Source organism: Bactrocera neohumeralis, chromosome 5 (assembly GCF_024586455.1).
Source record: "Bactrocera neohumeralis isolate Rockhampton chromosome 5, APGP_CSIRO_Bneo_wtdbg2-racon-allhic-juicebox.fasta_v2, whole genome shotgun sequence".
Taxonomy (NCBI): domain Eukaryota; kingdom Metazoa; phylum Arthropoda; class Insecta; order Diptera; family Tephritidae; genus Bactrocera; species Bactrocera neohumeralis.
Window position 1 is genome coordinate 29,537,985 of NC_065922.1, and position 18,436 is coordinate 29,556,420.

General features: G+C 36.3%; 1 protein-coding gene across 1 annotated transcript; it reads left to right on the forward strand.

Moving 5' to 3' along the window:
- The first annotated feature begins 809 nt into the window (after positions 1-809).
- Positions 810-13,594, forward strand: LOC126758873 (uncharacterized). Its single transcript, XM_050473290.1, has 2 exons — positions 810-896; positions 4,947-13,594. The coding sequence occupies exons 1-2, from the start codon at positions 863-865 to the stop codon at positions 7,628-7,630; spliced, it is 2,718 nt and encodes a 905-aa protein (XP_050329247.1). The 5' UTR covers positions 810-862; the 3' UTR covers positions 7,631-13,594.
- The last annotated feature ends 4,842 nt before the right edge of the window (positions 13,595-18,436 follow it).

An 18,436-nucleotide genomic window follows, 5' to 3' on the forward strand; every position in this document is an offset into this window, starting at 1 on the left:
GACACACAGCGCTCACTACCCGAGTTGCAAGCAAATTCCATCAATTCTCGTCAACGGCACAAAGGTATCAGCAGTCAGGCCAGCTGCCAACGGATAGGCCGCCAACAACGACACAATACGCCAGTTTATGGCAACACACATGCCCCAGCAGCCATCGAACGGCAAATAAAGAAACATAACCAACAACAACAACAACAAAGGCAAAAACGACGAGGCAAACGACGACAGCAGCTTGAACGGCACACAGTTGCCAATAGGCGAATTCGGTGCGGCACAGCCGTTTCGCATGACAAACGACAGCAGCAACAACAACAACGGCAAAAGTATTGCATTGAGGCGCCGCATGTTGCCACATTAGTTTGCTGATATCGCAAGCAAACGCTGGTGTACTATTTCCGGTCGAGCGCCGACAAGGACACACGTCCCGTCAACAACAGCAGGCAAATATACCTGCGCTAAGGTTACTCATACGCACCGGCGTACAGTAGAGCGGAGCGGACGAGCAGCCGCTCTTGGTTGTGACATATCCTTCCTCTTTTTCTTGCTGCATTTTTCGCTGTGCGCTTCTTGCAACTTCCGTCAACTGCTGTGTGTCGGCAACGCATTTAAATCGCCGGCTTGCCGCACACCGACACCCACACCCCCACAATATATCCAGCTTCACGCAGCAGCAGGGTGTGTAAGACGTGTGCGGGTTATTGCCATTAACAGCAGCTATAGCGGTAAAATATATGCAACAGCAACAAAAATAAGCGCTAAGGTGTAGTGCCACAGTAGTACCACAATAACAACAACAGCAGTTACAATAACTTTGAGCGATAGTCATTCGATTGAAGCGCACAGCAAGGCAATCCCAGCAAATATGAGCAGAAATTGTATTGCAATTTGCTTGTCAGGTGAGTGCGTGTACCGTTATATATACCTACCCATGTGTTAATGTATCCCGTTGTATGCTGATAAGTGTTGCTCGCTTGCATATTTGTGTGGCACACGTTGCAACGTTGCACTTTACGCTGATTTATGTATGACGTAAGCAAAAGCCTTTTTGTTCGATAGGTGCTCAGCGATTGACATGCCAAAAGTCGCAATGTTTTCGAAATCTGAATTGATGCGGAGAGATTTATGTGTGCGAAGTGCGAGTATTGAACCTTTAAGTGGGGGAAATATGGTTTCATTTTGTTTTCCCATTTATTTTCTTAATTTTTTTTTTCAATTTAAAAATTAATATTATTCATTTAAACTTAGACATAGACAATTCCTGAAAACTTGCTTTGTAAAATGATGATAATAAATGCGACCCCCTATTGAAGGTCACAATTAGGCTCGTACATTCTTCCAGCCCCAATATTCATCTGACATCAAACGGCGTTGGAATATATGTATATTTCTTATATGTATATCTCTCGTCTATATGGAATTAGTTAAATAGTTGTTCATAAGATCGTTATCTCGAATATAGGGCATCTTATAACGCCAGTCCGTTGGGATTCCAAGAAAGTCTTAATGACCAATTTTATTGTAGATTGGTAAGTAAGACCTCCATAAGTCGCCGAATGACGATCATATTTTGTTGAGGCAGCTACCATAGTAGTTTAGGCTATGTCTCTAGTTTTCTCGAAGGTAAAAAAACTGCTTCGATTTTTCCACCTCACCATCTTCTATACAACTATGGCAGTTTACGTCCAACTGGATCTTTAGCATTACAGCAAGAATACTTATTGAACATTATTCAGTAAGCACTTCTTCGTTTTCGGCAACATGCAACTTTGCTAAAGGCAAGGAGATCAGTAAATCTCCTACGTTCTACTCTAAGCCAGTAGAAATTTGCTAGCCGTTCAACAACGCCTTTAAGCACACGCAAGGTCCATAGATCCAGTATTAGAATGCAAGATAACAACGAAGGTTCAGTCCTTGCTTGCAACTCATCGCATTTGCAGTATCCACCGATTCCCACCGTCACACAAACGAGTCCGATAATGAAATAACTTGATGCTATAACTAGTGAGAGATACTCATTGACTAACATTGAGCGCACAGTTCCCAAACCTAATGCTAGTATTATAAGCAGCGTTTCAAAGCAAACAGGACTTTTTGAATCTGGCGCCCCCTGGTGGCGCCATCTACATGTCGACTAGTGCGTTAGAATTTGCTATCTTTATCGATTGTCCAGTGAGAATTTCATGATATTTTATGGATTGGAAGTGAAGCTATTACGTTTTAAGTGTCAGGATGTTTGTGTTATCGGTGCGAAAATGAGCAAACATTAAATTTTGTTTTAAAATTGGTAAAACTTTTACCGAAACGTTCCAATTAAAGAAACAAGTTTATGGCGATGATTGCTTATCCCGTAGCAGAGTGCACGAGTGGTTTCAACGTTTTCAACGTGATGTCGTGAGTACGTAAATGACGATCAACATGTGGACCAATCAAAATCCATGATCACCAAAAATTCCATCGGAACTGTGTGTGAATTCATCAAAAGTAAGCCGAAATGATCAATGAAATTCATGGAAATGGAATTGAACATCTCCAAAACATCGATTTATCGCATTTCGACCGAACATTTGGACTTACGAAAGGTGTGTGCACGGTTTGTTCCGCACAAATTGACTGGCGACCAAAAATTGCGCAGAATCTAACATTCGAAGGACGATTATTTGACCAAAAATCACATTTTGACCATTTACCACTCCCCGTATTCACCTGATATGACACCGTGCGACGTCTGCCTTTTCGGAAAAATACCTTTGCCCATGAAAGGAAAGCGTTATTCATACTTGCACCGGCATACTGGCGGCCATACCGGCCAACGAACTTAAACACTCGTCCGACATGCTTTTGGACCATGCAAAAAGCTGTATTCAAGCAGAAGGAGACTATTTTGAATAAAATAAATTGATTTTGCCGAAAAAATCATTTGTTCTGTTTTTTTTTAAAGTCATCTTTGCTTTGAAACGCACCTTGTACTACTAATGATGTCCGAATGAATGCTCACTTCCCTGAAAAAAGTTTTATTTTGCAGAAGTTGGTTTAGTGCTACCTAAATGGGAGCCACTGCTGCCTGAAAAACAATACAGTAGACCAATAGTATATAACTAAGCTGAACTAAGAGCTCGCTACAGAAGATTCAGTCTCCAATCTTTCCACTTATCATGACCCATGCATGAAAAAGCTCACTGCGAGTCTTCTCTAGTGACTTATTCTGATCCACAGATCCATCGTCGGTATGTGAACGAAGAAACAACCACAAGGAGTACCCAATGCGACGCGATGCTCCAAATTTTCTGGGATGCAATCGATACGATCCTTTTTAATACACATAAAAGGCTATGAGTCTTAGCGCGACTTTCAAAAAAATGTACCTTCCGGTAGCATTCACGAGTGTTATGTGCATAGTAATATAAATATTATTATTTTATTAGGAAAATATACAAAAATATTAAACCTAATGGTAAGAAAGGCGTACAAGCTGCTGTGGCCATCGACTCCTTAAGTGATGTTATTTGGGATGCGCCGCAGATTCGAATGAGAGCCGCTCTTTGGACACGTTTACAATCAGTGTAGCCTATTCGAGCGCCGTCCACCAAATGAATACACCGTAGTACATTATTGTCTTTACCACTGTTTTACATGACCTTTGGTGGCTATCCTCATCTTTTTCTTATAGCTCATGGACGTCAGTATAACATAGCCGTTGCCATCATCATGAATCACCTAGAATCGTCAATCATTGAGATATTTATACGCATTGTCAGAAAATTGTAACACATTAAATACATGTCAACCTGATGCCAGGTCAACTAGTCTTCAGTTATACAATGTTAGATTTACAATTTCTTTAAGAATAGCGGGAAGTTGATATACTATATATTATTTTAAAATAAAGAAAATATTATGGGCAATATAAGTATTAAATTATAGATTATACAGCTCGCATAACCGAGTAGTACGAAGATACATATGTCTTCAATAGAAATCTTTCAACTTTCTACTCCACTTTTAATATTATAAGATTTGTCCTTTGTATCAAAGACTTCAGTTTCGGTAAGTATTAATTGCCTTAAAATTTCTCACCATTTACTAATCTCTTGAGTTGAATAGAGTAGAGGAGATAGTAGTTACCAGAGGTTAGATCTGGAGAATAAAGATGCGGATTATTATTGACTCATAAATTTTTCTCATCGGTTTCATAAACGTGTTACATGGTGCATCTTATTGCTGTAACAACTCTTTCCACCTTTTTCGATGGTCAAGAATTTCAATCTGTAAATGTTCCAAAAAGATTTCACAGATACAAACATTTAGGGTTGGTACTCTTTTCAGGATATTCTATATAAATTGTTCATGGAAACCGAAAATATAAATAGTTTATTTCGCATGCAGTACAGTCTTACTCCTGTCTTTTAAAAACCTAAGTAAAATGATCTCGTTCCAAATCGACGCAACAAGTGTTGTTTATTTCGTATAAACAGCTACAAATACTTCTCAGAATCATCCACTCAGCGATTCATTTGAAAATTAGCTATCTTGATCAACTTTCTTTTACGATCATCCATCATTCTGACAATTTCTTTGACGGTTTTATGTACAGCAGCTTCGTTTTGACGTCCATTGCGTCATCGTTTTCGGAGTCTCAACGGTGGTTAGTCTGATATATTCAATATTTAACTATGTTAGTTTCCTATATGTCATACCCACGACTCTAGAATTAGAACATCCATTAGCTATTTTAGCAGGTTTCTAAACTAAAACTTTGCTTTCCTATGAAGAGTACCACCATCAAACCTGCTTTATATTTCTTGAGCTTGATTCTGGTCTCATTTCAACAGATAACATCTAATTTTTTGATAACTTCTTAATTGCTTTAAAAAAAAAAAAACTTTAGTAACATCTATTTTGAATACTGTTATGAATAAATGTTCCCCATTTTTTTCTTTCTCATACAGTTTCCCTTGCGCTCAACATTCTACTAATGTTGTTGCCACATGCAGCCGGCGATGATTGGTCGGCGAGTTGTGCCTCCAACTGTACCTGTAAGTGGACCAATGGCAAAAAGTCAGCCATCTGCAGCTCGCTGCAACTAACCACCATACCAACAACGCTGAGCACCGAACTACAAGTGCTCGTACTCAACGACAACCACATACCCTATCTGAATCGCGAGGAATTCACCAATTTGGGTCTGCTGAACCTGCAACGCATCTACCTGAAAAAGTCCGAGGTACAGTATGTACACAAAGAGACATTTCGAAATTTGAAAATATTAGTGGAGATTGATCTGTCTGACAACAAAATTGAGATGATCGACAAGGACACATTTATGGGCAATGATCGCCTGCGTATACTCTATCTAAATGGCAATCCGCTGAAGAAGCTGGTGGCCTATCAGTTTCCCATACTGCCGCATTTGCGTACATTGGATCTGCATAACTGTCTGATTTCATATGTCGATCCCATGGCCTTGGCGAACCTAAATCTCTTGGAGTTTCTCTATTTGAAGAATAATCTGCTAGAAAGCCTCAGTGAATACGTCTTCCAACATATGACGAATCTGAAGACACTCGTCTTGGATGAGAATCCATGGCAGTGTAACTGCAAGCTACGCAAATTTCGCAACTGGTATGTGAAGAGCAAATTGAACAGCATCAGTCTGCTGTGTAAAGGGCCGCCGGCGCAGAAAGACAAGCAGTGGGAGAATGTGGATGAAGAGCAATTCGGCTGCATGCCCAAAGTGGAGCTCTTCAACAATGAGGATGTACAGAATATAGACATAGGAAGCAATACGACGTTCAGCTGCCTGGTATATGGGGATCCATTGCCCGAAGTCACCTGGGAGCTGAATGGTAAAATCTTGGATAATGACAATGTGATCTTCGACGCAGAGTCGATCTCGTCGGACAAACTGTGGAGTAATTTGACTGTCTTCAACATGACCAGTCTAGATGCAGGCACATACGCGTGCATTGGTTCGAACGTGGTGGGCGTGGCAACACAAAATATCAGCATATATCTAACGGAAATTGTACAGCATGTGTTGGTCAAGACACCGGAGACCTTCTGGTACTTCGGCTTGATCATGGGCACATTCGGCACGATCTTTCTGCTCATACTCTTCTCGTTTGTAGTGTGTCTGTGCAAACGCACTTCGCGACAACGGCGACATCCAAAGAAATCCGGCGTAAAACCGAGTGTCAGCTTCAACGATCAAGAAAAGAAGTTGCTCGATTTGAGCATAACAACAACAACAGCGGATCGCGGTGATAGCTGTATCATGGACAACAATACGACAACAACAATGAGTAAAACAGAATCGGTAATCGGCTTCGAGCCAATCGAAATACATGCAACGGAGAATATGCGCGCCAATCACAATCATCACCAGCTGACGCATCAGCAGGCGCACCAACAACAGCTACAACATCATCACGCGCACATGGCAGGCGCGGCGGGCGGTGGCAGCGGCAGTGCTACACCAAACTCCATGATGGCGCCGAACCGCCAGCAATTGATGGCGGTTGCCGACGGCTCTTGCAGCGTGGTCGGCATACCAACCTCAATGGCATCGGGTGTCGGTGGCTCGACGCATCCGAGTACCATACCCGAAGAGTTCCCGCTGAATGTGGGCGTCTTTCCGCCACCGCCGGAGTTTTGCTCCAACATTGTGCCCAATCCCGCGTATGGTAATATCTTTATCAGCGTCTCGGTGACGCAGGATATGCTGGACGGCGCGGATATCAGCATGTATCCCGACCTCTTGAATATACCGAAGCGTCAACTGAATGCCGATGGCGGCAGTGTGCAGACCGGCGTCAGTGTGACCAGCGGTCCGGTTGGTGGTAATACAAATGCAACAACTACCACTATGTTGCCTTCGGGTACAACAACGGCCGTGAATGTTTCGTCGTTTGCGACGCTGCCGCGCAATCATCAACGCCGCGGCATACTCAAGAAGGACTCATCGCTGCAGCATCAACATTCACTGCAACAACAACAGCAACAAACGAATTTGTATCCACACGACGAAATCGTCTCGTATCACAATCTGGACACCACCTACAGTCAGGGCTATCAGGAGCATCAGCAGCAACAGCAACAACAACAGCAGCAACGCCAAGCATATGCCGCCAATATAGTTGGCCTGCCGCCGCCACCACCACCACCTGCCACAGCGAACTTGTCAACACAGTGCCACCACAACCAGGCGGCGGCGGCTGCGGCGGTGGCGGCTGCCATCAACACCAAAGCCTGCGCGGCCTGCATAGGCACGCTCTCACCACCACCGCCTTCCTGCAGCACACCGCCCACCACCATGGATGCCACACCGCTGCGACCGCTTTGCAAAGGCGGCGCCGGTGGTACAGCAGCGTCCGGCAATGCGGGCCTAAAGTACGACAACATGGGCCGACGCATAACGGCGAGCGGCAATTCGACGCTCTCGCTGCCAGATGAGGCGGACGAGGAATGCTTGGAGGATGAGACACGTTTCATAGAGGAGGCGTGCAGTATAAAGCAGGGACAACAACAACAAGACTGTCAACAACAAAAAACCACAGCGGCGAATGCGACCACAGCGAGCGGTAATTCGAAGTTGGTGGATGCGGGCGGCGGTGCGGAGTATGTGTCGCTGTAGTATTACGGCACGCAGGTGTAAATTAGTAGGCGTTGTAACATACACAGTCATACATGGATACATCTTTACGGTTAGCGAGAACAAGAGAGTGCTAGTAAGTACGTTTGCATAGTCTAGTTATTAGTAAGCAACAAATTCATCTAATAATATCTAACACATAAGCAGTTGTAAGTTATTATCGGGTCTCATATGCTAGTAACTAGTTCTCATTTTTCAACTTCATCTTCGTAAAGTAGGGCATACATAAAACATAACTGTTATAGTATTTAGTATAACAAACAGCTTAAAAGAACAGTTGCAATTCAGTTAGAGGTAGAAAAGTAATTTGAAATATTTTTAATAACAGCTTAGAACATATACTGCTGACAAATGTGAGATTTCAGTTTTTGTTCTCTAAGGTAATCTAATTATGTTCGTTATACACTCATAACTCAATGCTGGTTTTTTCATCCATAAGTAGTCCGATGAGGTCTGGTTAGCCCAAACTTCCTTTTATTGCTTATCTAAGTAAGTTAGGTAAGGCGAGAAGGTTGATCCTAACAGCGATCTCACTTGAACAGCTTAGAACGCCAATCCATTGTGTTATCTAATACTTCTATGTAATTGATAATAAGACCGTCATTAGTCGACAAAGCGCTTTGAGTCTTTCAAAAATTTATTAAGGTATCTAATATAAATTTTGGTTTATCTCCTGATTCACCAAATGAAAGGCCACCGCGATGTCAACTTCAGTCTTTCAAAGGCTGGACACTAAAGATAAAATTGATAAAATGCCTGTATGTTTTCACCACACCTTCTTCCCTACAAGTTTGATAAATGGCGTGTGACCAGATTTTTATGAACGCCTATTGGACAAGTTCCACTAAAAACTATTATGTTTACGGCAAGTGAAACCTTGCTAAGGCAGATAATTCAGTAAATATCCTGCGATGTGCTTTAAGCGAAAAGAATATCACAGTCTCACAAAAACAATTAATGCTAAACACACGCAAGATCCATGGGTCCAGTGCTAGAACGCTAGATGGCAAACGAATTTCTTTAAAAACTCGTTTCCAATCCGATATGAGCAGAGTGTGGGTAGTCTAAGATTCCTTGAAAGTTGATTTTATTATTAAAAAAAAACATTACAATGCGGTCTGTCCGACAAAAATATCATTGCTTTGATCTAAAGAAATTACGTATTATTACGATAATATTTCAATCGAATGACTTCTTTAGTACTAACTGTTTTCATATAAACACTAGTTCAACATTTTCTGAGCAATATCTCTCTGATGATTTATGTTAGTAATCCTGGGCAAGACGTAGGGTTTTTTTAGAATTTTTAGAGACCTTTGTATTTGCCTTGTTCGAGATATGAAGTGGTTTGACTTGACTTCAGGAAACTGCTCTACAAAAGTCAGGTTTATAAAAACTTTTAAAAGAATTGTATTCAGTAGTTTAGAACCTGCAACTGCAAATATATCAGCGACAATATCAATTTGAAAGCAGAAGCCCTTTCCAATTTTCCTGTGTGTTTAATTTTAATTACAAATAACAAAATAATGTTAACTTCTACTGCACCAAAGCTGTTATACTCTTCCCGACCAATTGTTTGCATGCAACAGAAAAAAAAATTTTCCTAGTTATTTTTAGTCATTTTGTTTGATACAAGTAATATTCTAGGCATACAAATATTAAAGTTAACGAAGTTCAAGTCGAATTAAGCTTACTTAATAAGGAAAGGTGATCTTTATCTTGACTTTGATGTTCAGAGATTTGGGCATTGCCTGAGACAATAATCTATGCCAAATTTGATGAAGATAATTTGTTCGCATATTCGGGTAGATAGACCAACGTGGTCTTCAGGCTGATCATTTATATATATACTTTATAGGTTCTTCGATCATTCCCATTAGATATCATAAACTTTGAGAGAGCTTAGTTATCATTGTTGTTCGACATTATAAAATATAGCTTCTACTCTATCAGTCCTGTCGTTAGACTTGTTAACTGTGCCCTTGTGAAAAAATGTATATAACATAACCAATTGTCAGGGCAAAATTAAGGTCACTGATTTCTCGTTTATCAATCAACCAATTGTCTGCCACAATTGCTTCTAACCGTATTTCTTTTACAATAAAATATTCTAAGTGCGGCTAATACATTTCAATTTACCAGTAGCTCGCTCGTTTCGTCACTCTCTAACTGTTATTATTACAGTTGTCATAGTACTTATTTAATTTGCATACAGTTGAACTTGCATAACTCGAACTTCTCTAACTCAAAGTTTTCCATAACCAGAACTCTTGAATTTTCAATAGAAGTCAAATTTTAACAAATTTCCTTCCATAACTCGAAATCTCTCTAGCTCGAAGTTTTTTTGTGGATTATGGCGATTCAAGTTACTAAGTTCAAGTGTAATAATATGTTATTACTAAATAATTAATTTAACACTTCAATTATTAATATAATTTATAATTTTAAGATATATGTACATATATGTACTAGTATATTTGTTTAACTATATTATTGTTTTTTATTTAAAACAGCAAGGCTGGTTTAATCGAAACTTATTATAGACAATACTTGACGTACATGCATTGTTAGATGGTTCAGTCCCAATAGCCAAAGTAATAACTTCGATAAGAATTATTTTATTTTATAAGACAAAGCAATCATTTTTTTTTTAAATAGCTGGAGTAAAATAAAACAGAGATGATTGAACTAGGTATTTATATATTTTAGCACCAATAATTCTAAAATATATTTTTGCATAGTTGAGCTCGCTGGAAATGTTTACGCATTTACTCTTAATACTGCTCTTTGATATGGCTTAAACGATATTCTAACAATGCTGTTGCTGTAATTCCAATGTTTTCATTCAAAATAATCCCTACCACTGAAAGGTAGTTGTAAAACAAAACCCTTATTTTCATATTGTGCTTTGTTTCAAAAATGGTTCTTGTCATTTCATATATTATGCCGTAGATAATGATGACGACTTCTTTTTCGTTAACATGAACAAAACCATAACCAAATAGATAACGTTAGCGCCTACCGGAAGCTTATACATTTTATTCAATACGTAATCTGATGCATGGTTGAACATTTAACGATTTTAAAGAAAACTTTATTGGTTTCTCTTAATAATAATGCCATCACCAACAGCTCCTTTCACTAAATTGATTGTTTTGCTGGCTGTTGCATGCCACACAGCTGAGTCTTGTTGAAACCTCCAATTCAGGTACGAAAAAGTCATTCAACATCCACATTAACTGTAACATTATGGCTGGCTGCTGGCTGCCGGCTTCATTTTTAAAGAAATATGAACCTTTGTTTACCTCTACCCATAGAGAAAACCAAACAGACTACTTTTTGAGAATGTATCGTCGTCTCAACAATGTCTTGTGGCTTATCATCACACTAAATGTGAAAATTTTGTTTATTAACGTACACATTTAACCAAAATTTAGATTCATGGCTAAACCAATTTTGCTTGTGAAAATCGGCATCGGTGTTCATCTCGTTTTAGGCCCATTCACAGAACGTCCGACTCGCTTAATGATTGCTAGACTTCAATTCGTGCACGAGTTGGATTTTATAAGTCCACAAACCAAGCACAAGCAATTGTTGCTCACAATGAAAGTTGGACTCCTTCGAATCTGCAACACAGCGCACTGTATGGCATCTCCGAGAATGTGTATTATCCACTAAAGCAAGAATGTTGCGAAACCGATTCATAGTGCTTGAATTACAGACTCTGCTGTGCGATTATATCGACCGAATATTAAATGGAGCGCGTCTGTTCGTTATATTTATAATAAACCTAGCCCATTATAAATCGAAAAACAGTTGATCAAAGAAAAAATCCGAAAACAATATTGTCGTATTGAAAACCACACGTCTAAAACAATCGTTGTTTTGTATTTGGTGTCAATATTGATATGAATTCGGTTGACAAAAATTTGTAATCAAAAAGCGGTCCACTTTTCATAGCTTGTCGATATAGAGTATTTGCAAAGCCTTTTTTAGTACGCTAGTTTAGCACCAAAATTTTTGCTTCCATTGTTCTTTAAGTCTTCTTCAACTTACATTAAATCACCATTCACTCTTACTGATTGTAGTATAAGCCAATAAGTTGTAAAAATATTGAGTTTATTTTTCATATCCACCACATTTCAACAAAGTTGAAATCGAAATCGATATTTTTTATAGTTAAATAGTCTATGAGCTTAAACTTTGAGAATTAGAGCTTAGCGATAAATTTATAATAAATTTTGTATCGTTTTCCGCTTTAATAGGCTTTTAGACTTTAAATAAAATATTGTAAAAATTTGCCAAATTAAGCATTGAACTATAATTTAAATGTGTTTAGCTTTAGTTGAAATATGTTCAATTAGTATAATGCGCTGCTGCATTGCGAAAGATAACATTTAAGCAAGTAAAAAATGGCTTATGTAATAAAATATTTATTTAGAGAAAAAAAGACACATCATAGCGAACAACAACAAATCAAAAATACTAATTGAGTATGTATTACATAATAAACACACACATACGCAAGAATATCTATAGTTTGGAATCGATAATAAGCAAATAACTATGTATGTATGTAAATCGGCTTATCTTTAATTAATAATTAACTTTTATTGAGGCAGATATTTATATGAATATTATATACATACATATATGTATATATATACATACTTAGCTATATGTGTATGTGCAACTGGCATTGTAAATATTGACGTAGCGAAAAACCAAAATGTAAATTATTAAATAGATTAGAGATTTTTTAAACTTTTAAAGCTAAATTGCATTAAACAAACATAATTCAGCTGTCACGGATTAAAGCGAGCACAGTGGCAAAAAATCGAGGGAAAAGTTTGCAGGCAAAAAATGAATTTAAATGTAAATTTATAGAAGAAAAATGCAGCAAAAATGCAAATACATAGAAAAAAATAACGGTAAACATTTTAATACAAATTCACACCAACAAAAACAAAAGAAAAAAATGCATTTGTGTAAACAAGTTGTAGGGGTCATGACACCAATGCATAAAACGAGCACTTGCATGCAATATTATCGCAAAAACAAAAAAAGCATTAATTTCCTGGAATTTTTTTATTTCCATGCCGAGAGCAATGCATAAGTCCCTTAGCCAGCAAATTTGTGTAAATGAACACCGGCGATATTTATTTGTTGTGATTAGCAAACAGCAGCTGAAGCCAAAAGCATTTTATAAAAGCCAAATAAACAACAACAAACCCACATATACATACAGCAGCGGAAATATTTGTCAAAATGTATATAGAAAACACATTTTCGAAAAAAATCAATAGAAGCTGACAAACGAAGGCAAACAACAACACTTGTAAAAACTGTAAACTTTGAAAGAAAATTTAAACGCCAGCAATTATGAGCATGAATGAGGTCTAGACATTAATTAAAATTATTAAGTAGCATGTAAGCGTAAGGTATATAAGGTAAATGGAAAAAAATAAATATTATAAAAATAAAAAATAAGATTTAAAAAATAATTAAATTTAAAAAATAAAAAAAATTAAAAAAGTATAATTTACAAAATAAAAAATTAATAAGAATTATTTACAAAATAAAAAATTTTAAAATTAAAAAAAAAGATTATTTAAAAAATAAAAAATTTAAGAATTATGATTTAAATATAAAAAAATTTTAAAAAATATTATTTACAAAATAAAAATTTTAAAAATTATAATTTCACATGTAAAAGGAATGAAAATTTAAAAATTAAAAAAATAAAAATATACTAGCAAATTTAATAACAAAAAAACTCAAAAACTACGCAGAGGCATTAGACATTTAATAATTTGAAAATTCTCAGTTTTTGGCTAACAAAATTCAGCCCGAAGTGACCAAATAACAGTAAATAGCTGCTAATAAAATTACAATTATACTAATTAATAAAGAAAAAAATAAAAAACTTTAAAATGTAAAACAAAACTTTTTACTTTTTATTTACTTCGAAAAAAATGGGGAAGCAAAAGTGAGTATGCATTTAAAAAGGCTTTTAGAAAAATTTTGAAATAGATTAAAAAAAAACAAACTGAAAATCAAAATTTTGAAAATAATCATTTACAAAAATCGTAAGTAGTTCAAAGAAAAAATTCAATATTATTCAAATATGCAAGGTTCTAATATTTCTTAAAAAAGACAAATTTTTGAAGATATTTCTGAAGGAAGCTGACAATTCCGTAAAAATCAGGGTGAAAAATTTGTAAGAAATCTGAAAAATCATTAAAAAATATGTTCATTATAAGAACAAAAGTCGTAATCATTTCTTAAAAAAAATTGTAGGAAAATATTTCTGAAGGAAGCTGACAGCTTATTGAAAAATCATGATGAAAAGTCGTAAGTATTTCATTAAAAAATAAATGGCATAATAAAGTCGAATAATCATTAAAAAATATGATCAAAACATGAACAACATTCGTAAGTATTTCCTTAAAAAAATATGTAGAAAATTGTATACAAACAGATTCCGCATTTCTTAAAAATTAAACTAACAAAAGTCGTAAGTATTTCATTTGAGGAAGCATAAAAAATGCATTTGCGAAGGCTAAGTGCTTATAACTTTACGCAGAACTACGTAAACTGGCAATATCTCTCTTCATTTTCTGAAGCAAACCACACCTTCATTATAAATCCTGAATTTTCTTACATTACCGCAAATACATTTAAAAAATTAAAATACGAACAAACAGGGCCCATGCCATAAACTTATATACGAAATATTAAAAATAAAGTATTCTTCCACTTTCTCCCCCGAAACTTCGATAATTAACTGCCTAGTTGTTTAATGTTGATAGACACAGATCACCGCTTATTATTTTATGCACAATGAAACAAATAAATGTAGCAATTAAAACCAAATTCAAATAGTTTTAACCCAACTTTACAAAAAAGTCGAAATAAATTATGCATAAAATGAAAAATTACACTCCACTCTATTTTTAAAAGAAGCGCAAAATTCATACCTTTAATTTGACACCAAAATCATCGAAATCGGTTAAGAATTCACAGAGTTATGCTAATTTGTAGCAAACAACCCAATCTGTGCACATGCACGCACACACACACACACACACACGCGACGCACGCAAATTTTCATTTTGCTCAAATCGACGATTTGCACCAGGCACCCAGAAATGCTCTGAGCACAGCAGGTGGCTGCGCCAAAAAAATTTATTTTCTGTTGCATACCCCCAAGGCGCAAGAAATTCGCCACACACCGGAAGCGTTAACTAGGCAACTTTAATCGAGCATAACTCCGCCAAATATAAGTCCGTAACGACGTTTGAGGTATCAAATGAAAGAGCAGGACGCGTCGCTGATAGTGTTTGTAATAAAAATGTTTCAAAATTAATTTTTATTACTCAAAAATATGTAAACGCGTTTTGTTTGTAAACACAGTTTTCGAATGCAATGGAAAATTCAAAGCATCACTGTTGGCAGCACCAAGCCTTCCTCTTTCATTTAAGACCAAATTCAATGTTAACGGTTGGTTTTTGCCTTAGTTATGTGCAAATAAGTGTTATGTGTTAGAGCTTCCGGTAGTCAAAGGAAGTTGCATTGCGCCTTGGGGGTATGCAACAAAATTTTAATTTTTTTGCAGCAGCCACCTGCTGTGCTCAGCGCATTTCTGGGTGCCTGGTGCAAATCGAGTATTTGACAAAATGCAAAATCGCAGCGACCGCGCTGCATGTGTGTGTGTGTGTGCATGTGCTAAGTGGCACTGGTAAGTGTTTTTGCGGCATAACTCCGGCAATTATAGGCCGATTTTAATGATTTTGGTGTTGAATGAAAGGTAGTGAAAATCTGCATCGTTCCAAATAATAAAACAGCAATTTTATGATCAACAAATATTTTTATTTTAAGTTTTTATTTTCATTTGCAATATTTTGCTTAAATTGTTAGTAATAAATAAATGATTGTTATTCATATTTTTATTAAAGTAAATAATTAGTTGTCAACTAACGATAATGTTATAATATTAGTTAATAATAAAAAATGTCCGGTCCACCAACGTGTTGTATTTCGGTGTCCAAATTGCTGCTCTTCTACCAGGTACTTAGGAGGATATAGTAGAGTGTTGCTGGTGCCCAATTAGTTGCTGTAGGGTATAAAGAAAGATATTTTTGTGAAATTTGAAGCAATAAAGGAAATACTATTTTTCATAATATTGTATTTTATTGATAATATTTTGTATTTCGGGAATTCATACGGACCATACTTTTATATGTTCGGATTTAACATTAAATAGTAGTATGGGGCATAAAAATTAGTTTTGTTAATCATAATATCCATTTTACTAAAAAAGTTTATATAAGAGAAGAAAACAAGAAATGTTGCATTTCAACTTTTTTATTATTAGTCTAAAGACTTTATATTTACTGTCATATATTCATAGCTCAGAAAGCACTAATATTTTTCAATTCTTAATATATTTTCATTTATATTTCTGCTTTCCGAGTAAATTTTACATCGCTTTGATATATTAAAAAAATTTTCAATATTTAAACCAGAAAACTTTCCTTAATTTTAGAATGAGTCTCTCAGACCCATAAGTACAATTATATTGCCTGCTACAACATTTTTATATATGGTATTAATAAGTGCCACATTCGAGAGCAAATGTGAAGGCTCGCGTCCTGCAGAAAGTCATACGTCTCCTGTACATTTTTGGCGTTTTAATTTCACGATCACGTACAAGAGATGTTGAGGAAAGCACCAGAGGCAATTACACAAAACGTTCTTTGGATATCTCTGTGTGGAATCCAGGTATATACTTGTATGTAGCACACACAAGCATAAATTAAATGGAATTTGTGCTACGTGCTTATATTCAAGTAAGCCTACCAGCATTCAATATGCTCGTCACATGTCCACGTTGACGACAAGAATATGTCAGTGGAATATTTCGCACATCAATTTACCTTGATTTTTTTCAGCAGCAAACATTCCACGTGAAATATAATAAATTTGACACGTACTTGACACCTAGACGAAAAGACTGCACGCCAAAGAAATAAGAATAATATTACTTTCATATAAGTAGAATAAAAAAGGACGGCGGTAGAAAGTGAAATTTTATGTCGGTTGATATACTTATGTATGTACGCTTATGCACCGACTCTTAGTAAATCTAAAATTCCGGAAGGCTTCAAATCGAGAACATCAAATCCAGTAGTTTCATTTGGGCATACAAAAGCAGTGCTTACAGTTGGCCGCAGATATTCTATAAATATAAAAATTAAAATTAAGTAGAATTGCTCACCAATTGTTTTGGGTGAATCTCATCGATGTATTTCCATAAGTTTCTACATCATCCGCTGATGCTGATGAGTTTTGGTTTCCACGAAGGTATCGGCATTATTTACATAAATGTCTCAACAACTGAATTTTCCGAATAAAAAGAATTAAAACAAAAAGCGTCTATCTTTCTCGATTATTAGCTAGCGTAGCTTGATATTGATTGACAATTCTTTCTTTCTACCAATACCCATATTTTGCGAGTCGCATTGTAGGAAACCAAAACTTTCATTAGCGGAGATTTGGTAAAGCGCTACCGACAAGATATTTATTGACAATATAGAAAGATTTTCAATATAGACAGATTAGAATATTAAAAATAAACTGTACAAATAAATAGTTGAAGCGGATGAAATGTCATCTGTCTTCATGAAAGAGAAACTTATGGTTAGTGTCTACAAGTATATCAATTTCGAACTCCACGAGATTGGAAAAGCCATTCGTGAGATGTCACTCTACACAAAGTGGCAAAGTCGTCCATGTAGGAAATGTTAACAAAAAGCAGGTTATTGACTTTGATAAATATAAACAAAGGATCTGTACTGGGCTGAATGTAAATAAAAACCTCATTGACCGCATAAAGTGAAAACAAAGGAGTCATTGACCCACAAAATATAAACGAAGGTTGTTGACTTGGCTAAATATAAACAGAAGCTCCTGACTTAGATAAATCAAAACAAAGTGATCATTGACCCCATATAAATAATATAAATAAAAGGGTCACTGATTACAATTGAAAAAAGGTTCACTGACCCTAAATTTAAACCAAGATTTTTCACCTGTTTATATGCAATCATAATTGTTGACTTAGCTAAAATGTCATGGCGCATTATCGTGTTGAAAAAACCATTAATTTTTCGCCAACAAATCAAATTTAAGAAAAATTACTTCATGTAGAAGCCTCAAAGCGATAGTATTCTATATTTATGGCTTGAACCTGTGAAATAAATTGATGGTGAACCACACCTTCGTAACCAAAGAAAACGATCATCATCATCTTGATTTTTGAACGAATTTGAAGCGTTGTTTGGGTTTAGGTTTATTTTAGAGAACGTTATTCGCAAGATTGTCGCACAGTTTCAACGTCATATTCACAAGTCCTTCTCTGGTAATCATAAATGATGTGTCTGATAACTGTAGAGTCCTCAGCTATATTGTCAAGCATCTCTTTAACGACCTCTACTACACTTTTAGTTCAGCCTTATACCCAAAACATTAACCAAACTAAGAAAAAAATTGTGTTCAGTCGATCCATAAAAGACATAGGATCCTTTGCTATATCTCTGATGTCAACACGAAGATTTTGAACACATGCTTCTTTAATTTAAGACTCTGTTATCGTCATTAGTAGAGACGGACGAAAGACTTGATGACTTCACGACCTTCAGTAAGTGCACCATACTTTAGCTATACTTGTGCTGGTGATAAAGTAGGAAAGTTCAAAAAAATATTTACAATATTCCTGTCATTCCT

Excerpts from the sequence above, each read along its gene's own strand:
- LOC126758873 (XM_050473290.1), top strand. The coding sequence starts at position 863 with ATGAGCAGAAATTGTATTGCAATTTGCTTGTCAG. Across the intron at positions 897-4,946 it reads TATTGCAATTTGCTTGTCAG|TTTCCCTTGCGCTCAACATT; the intron begins GTGAGTGCGTGT and ends TTTCTCATACAG.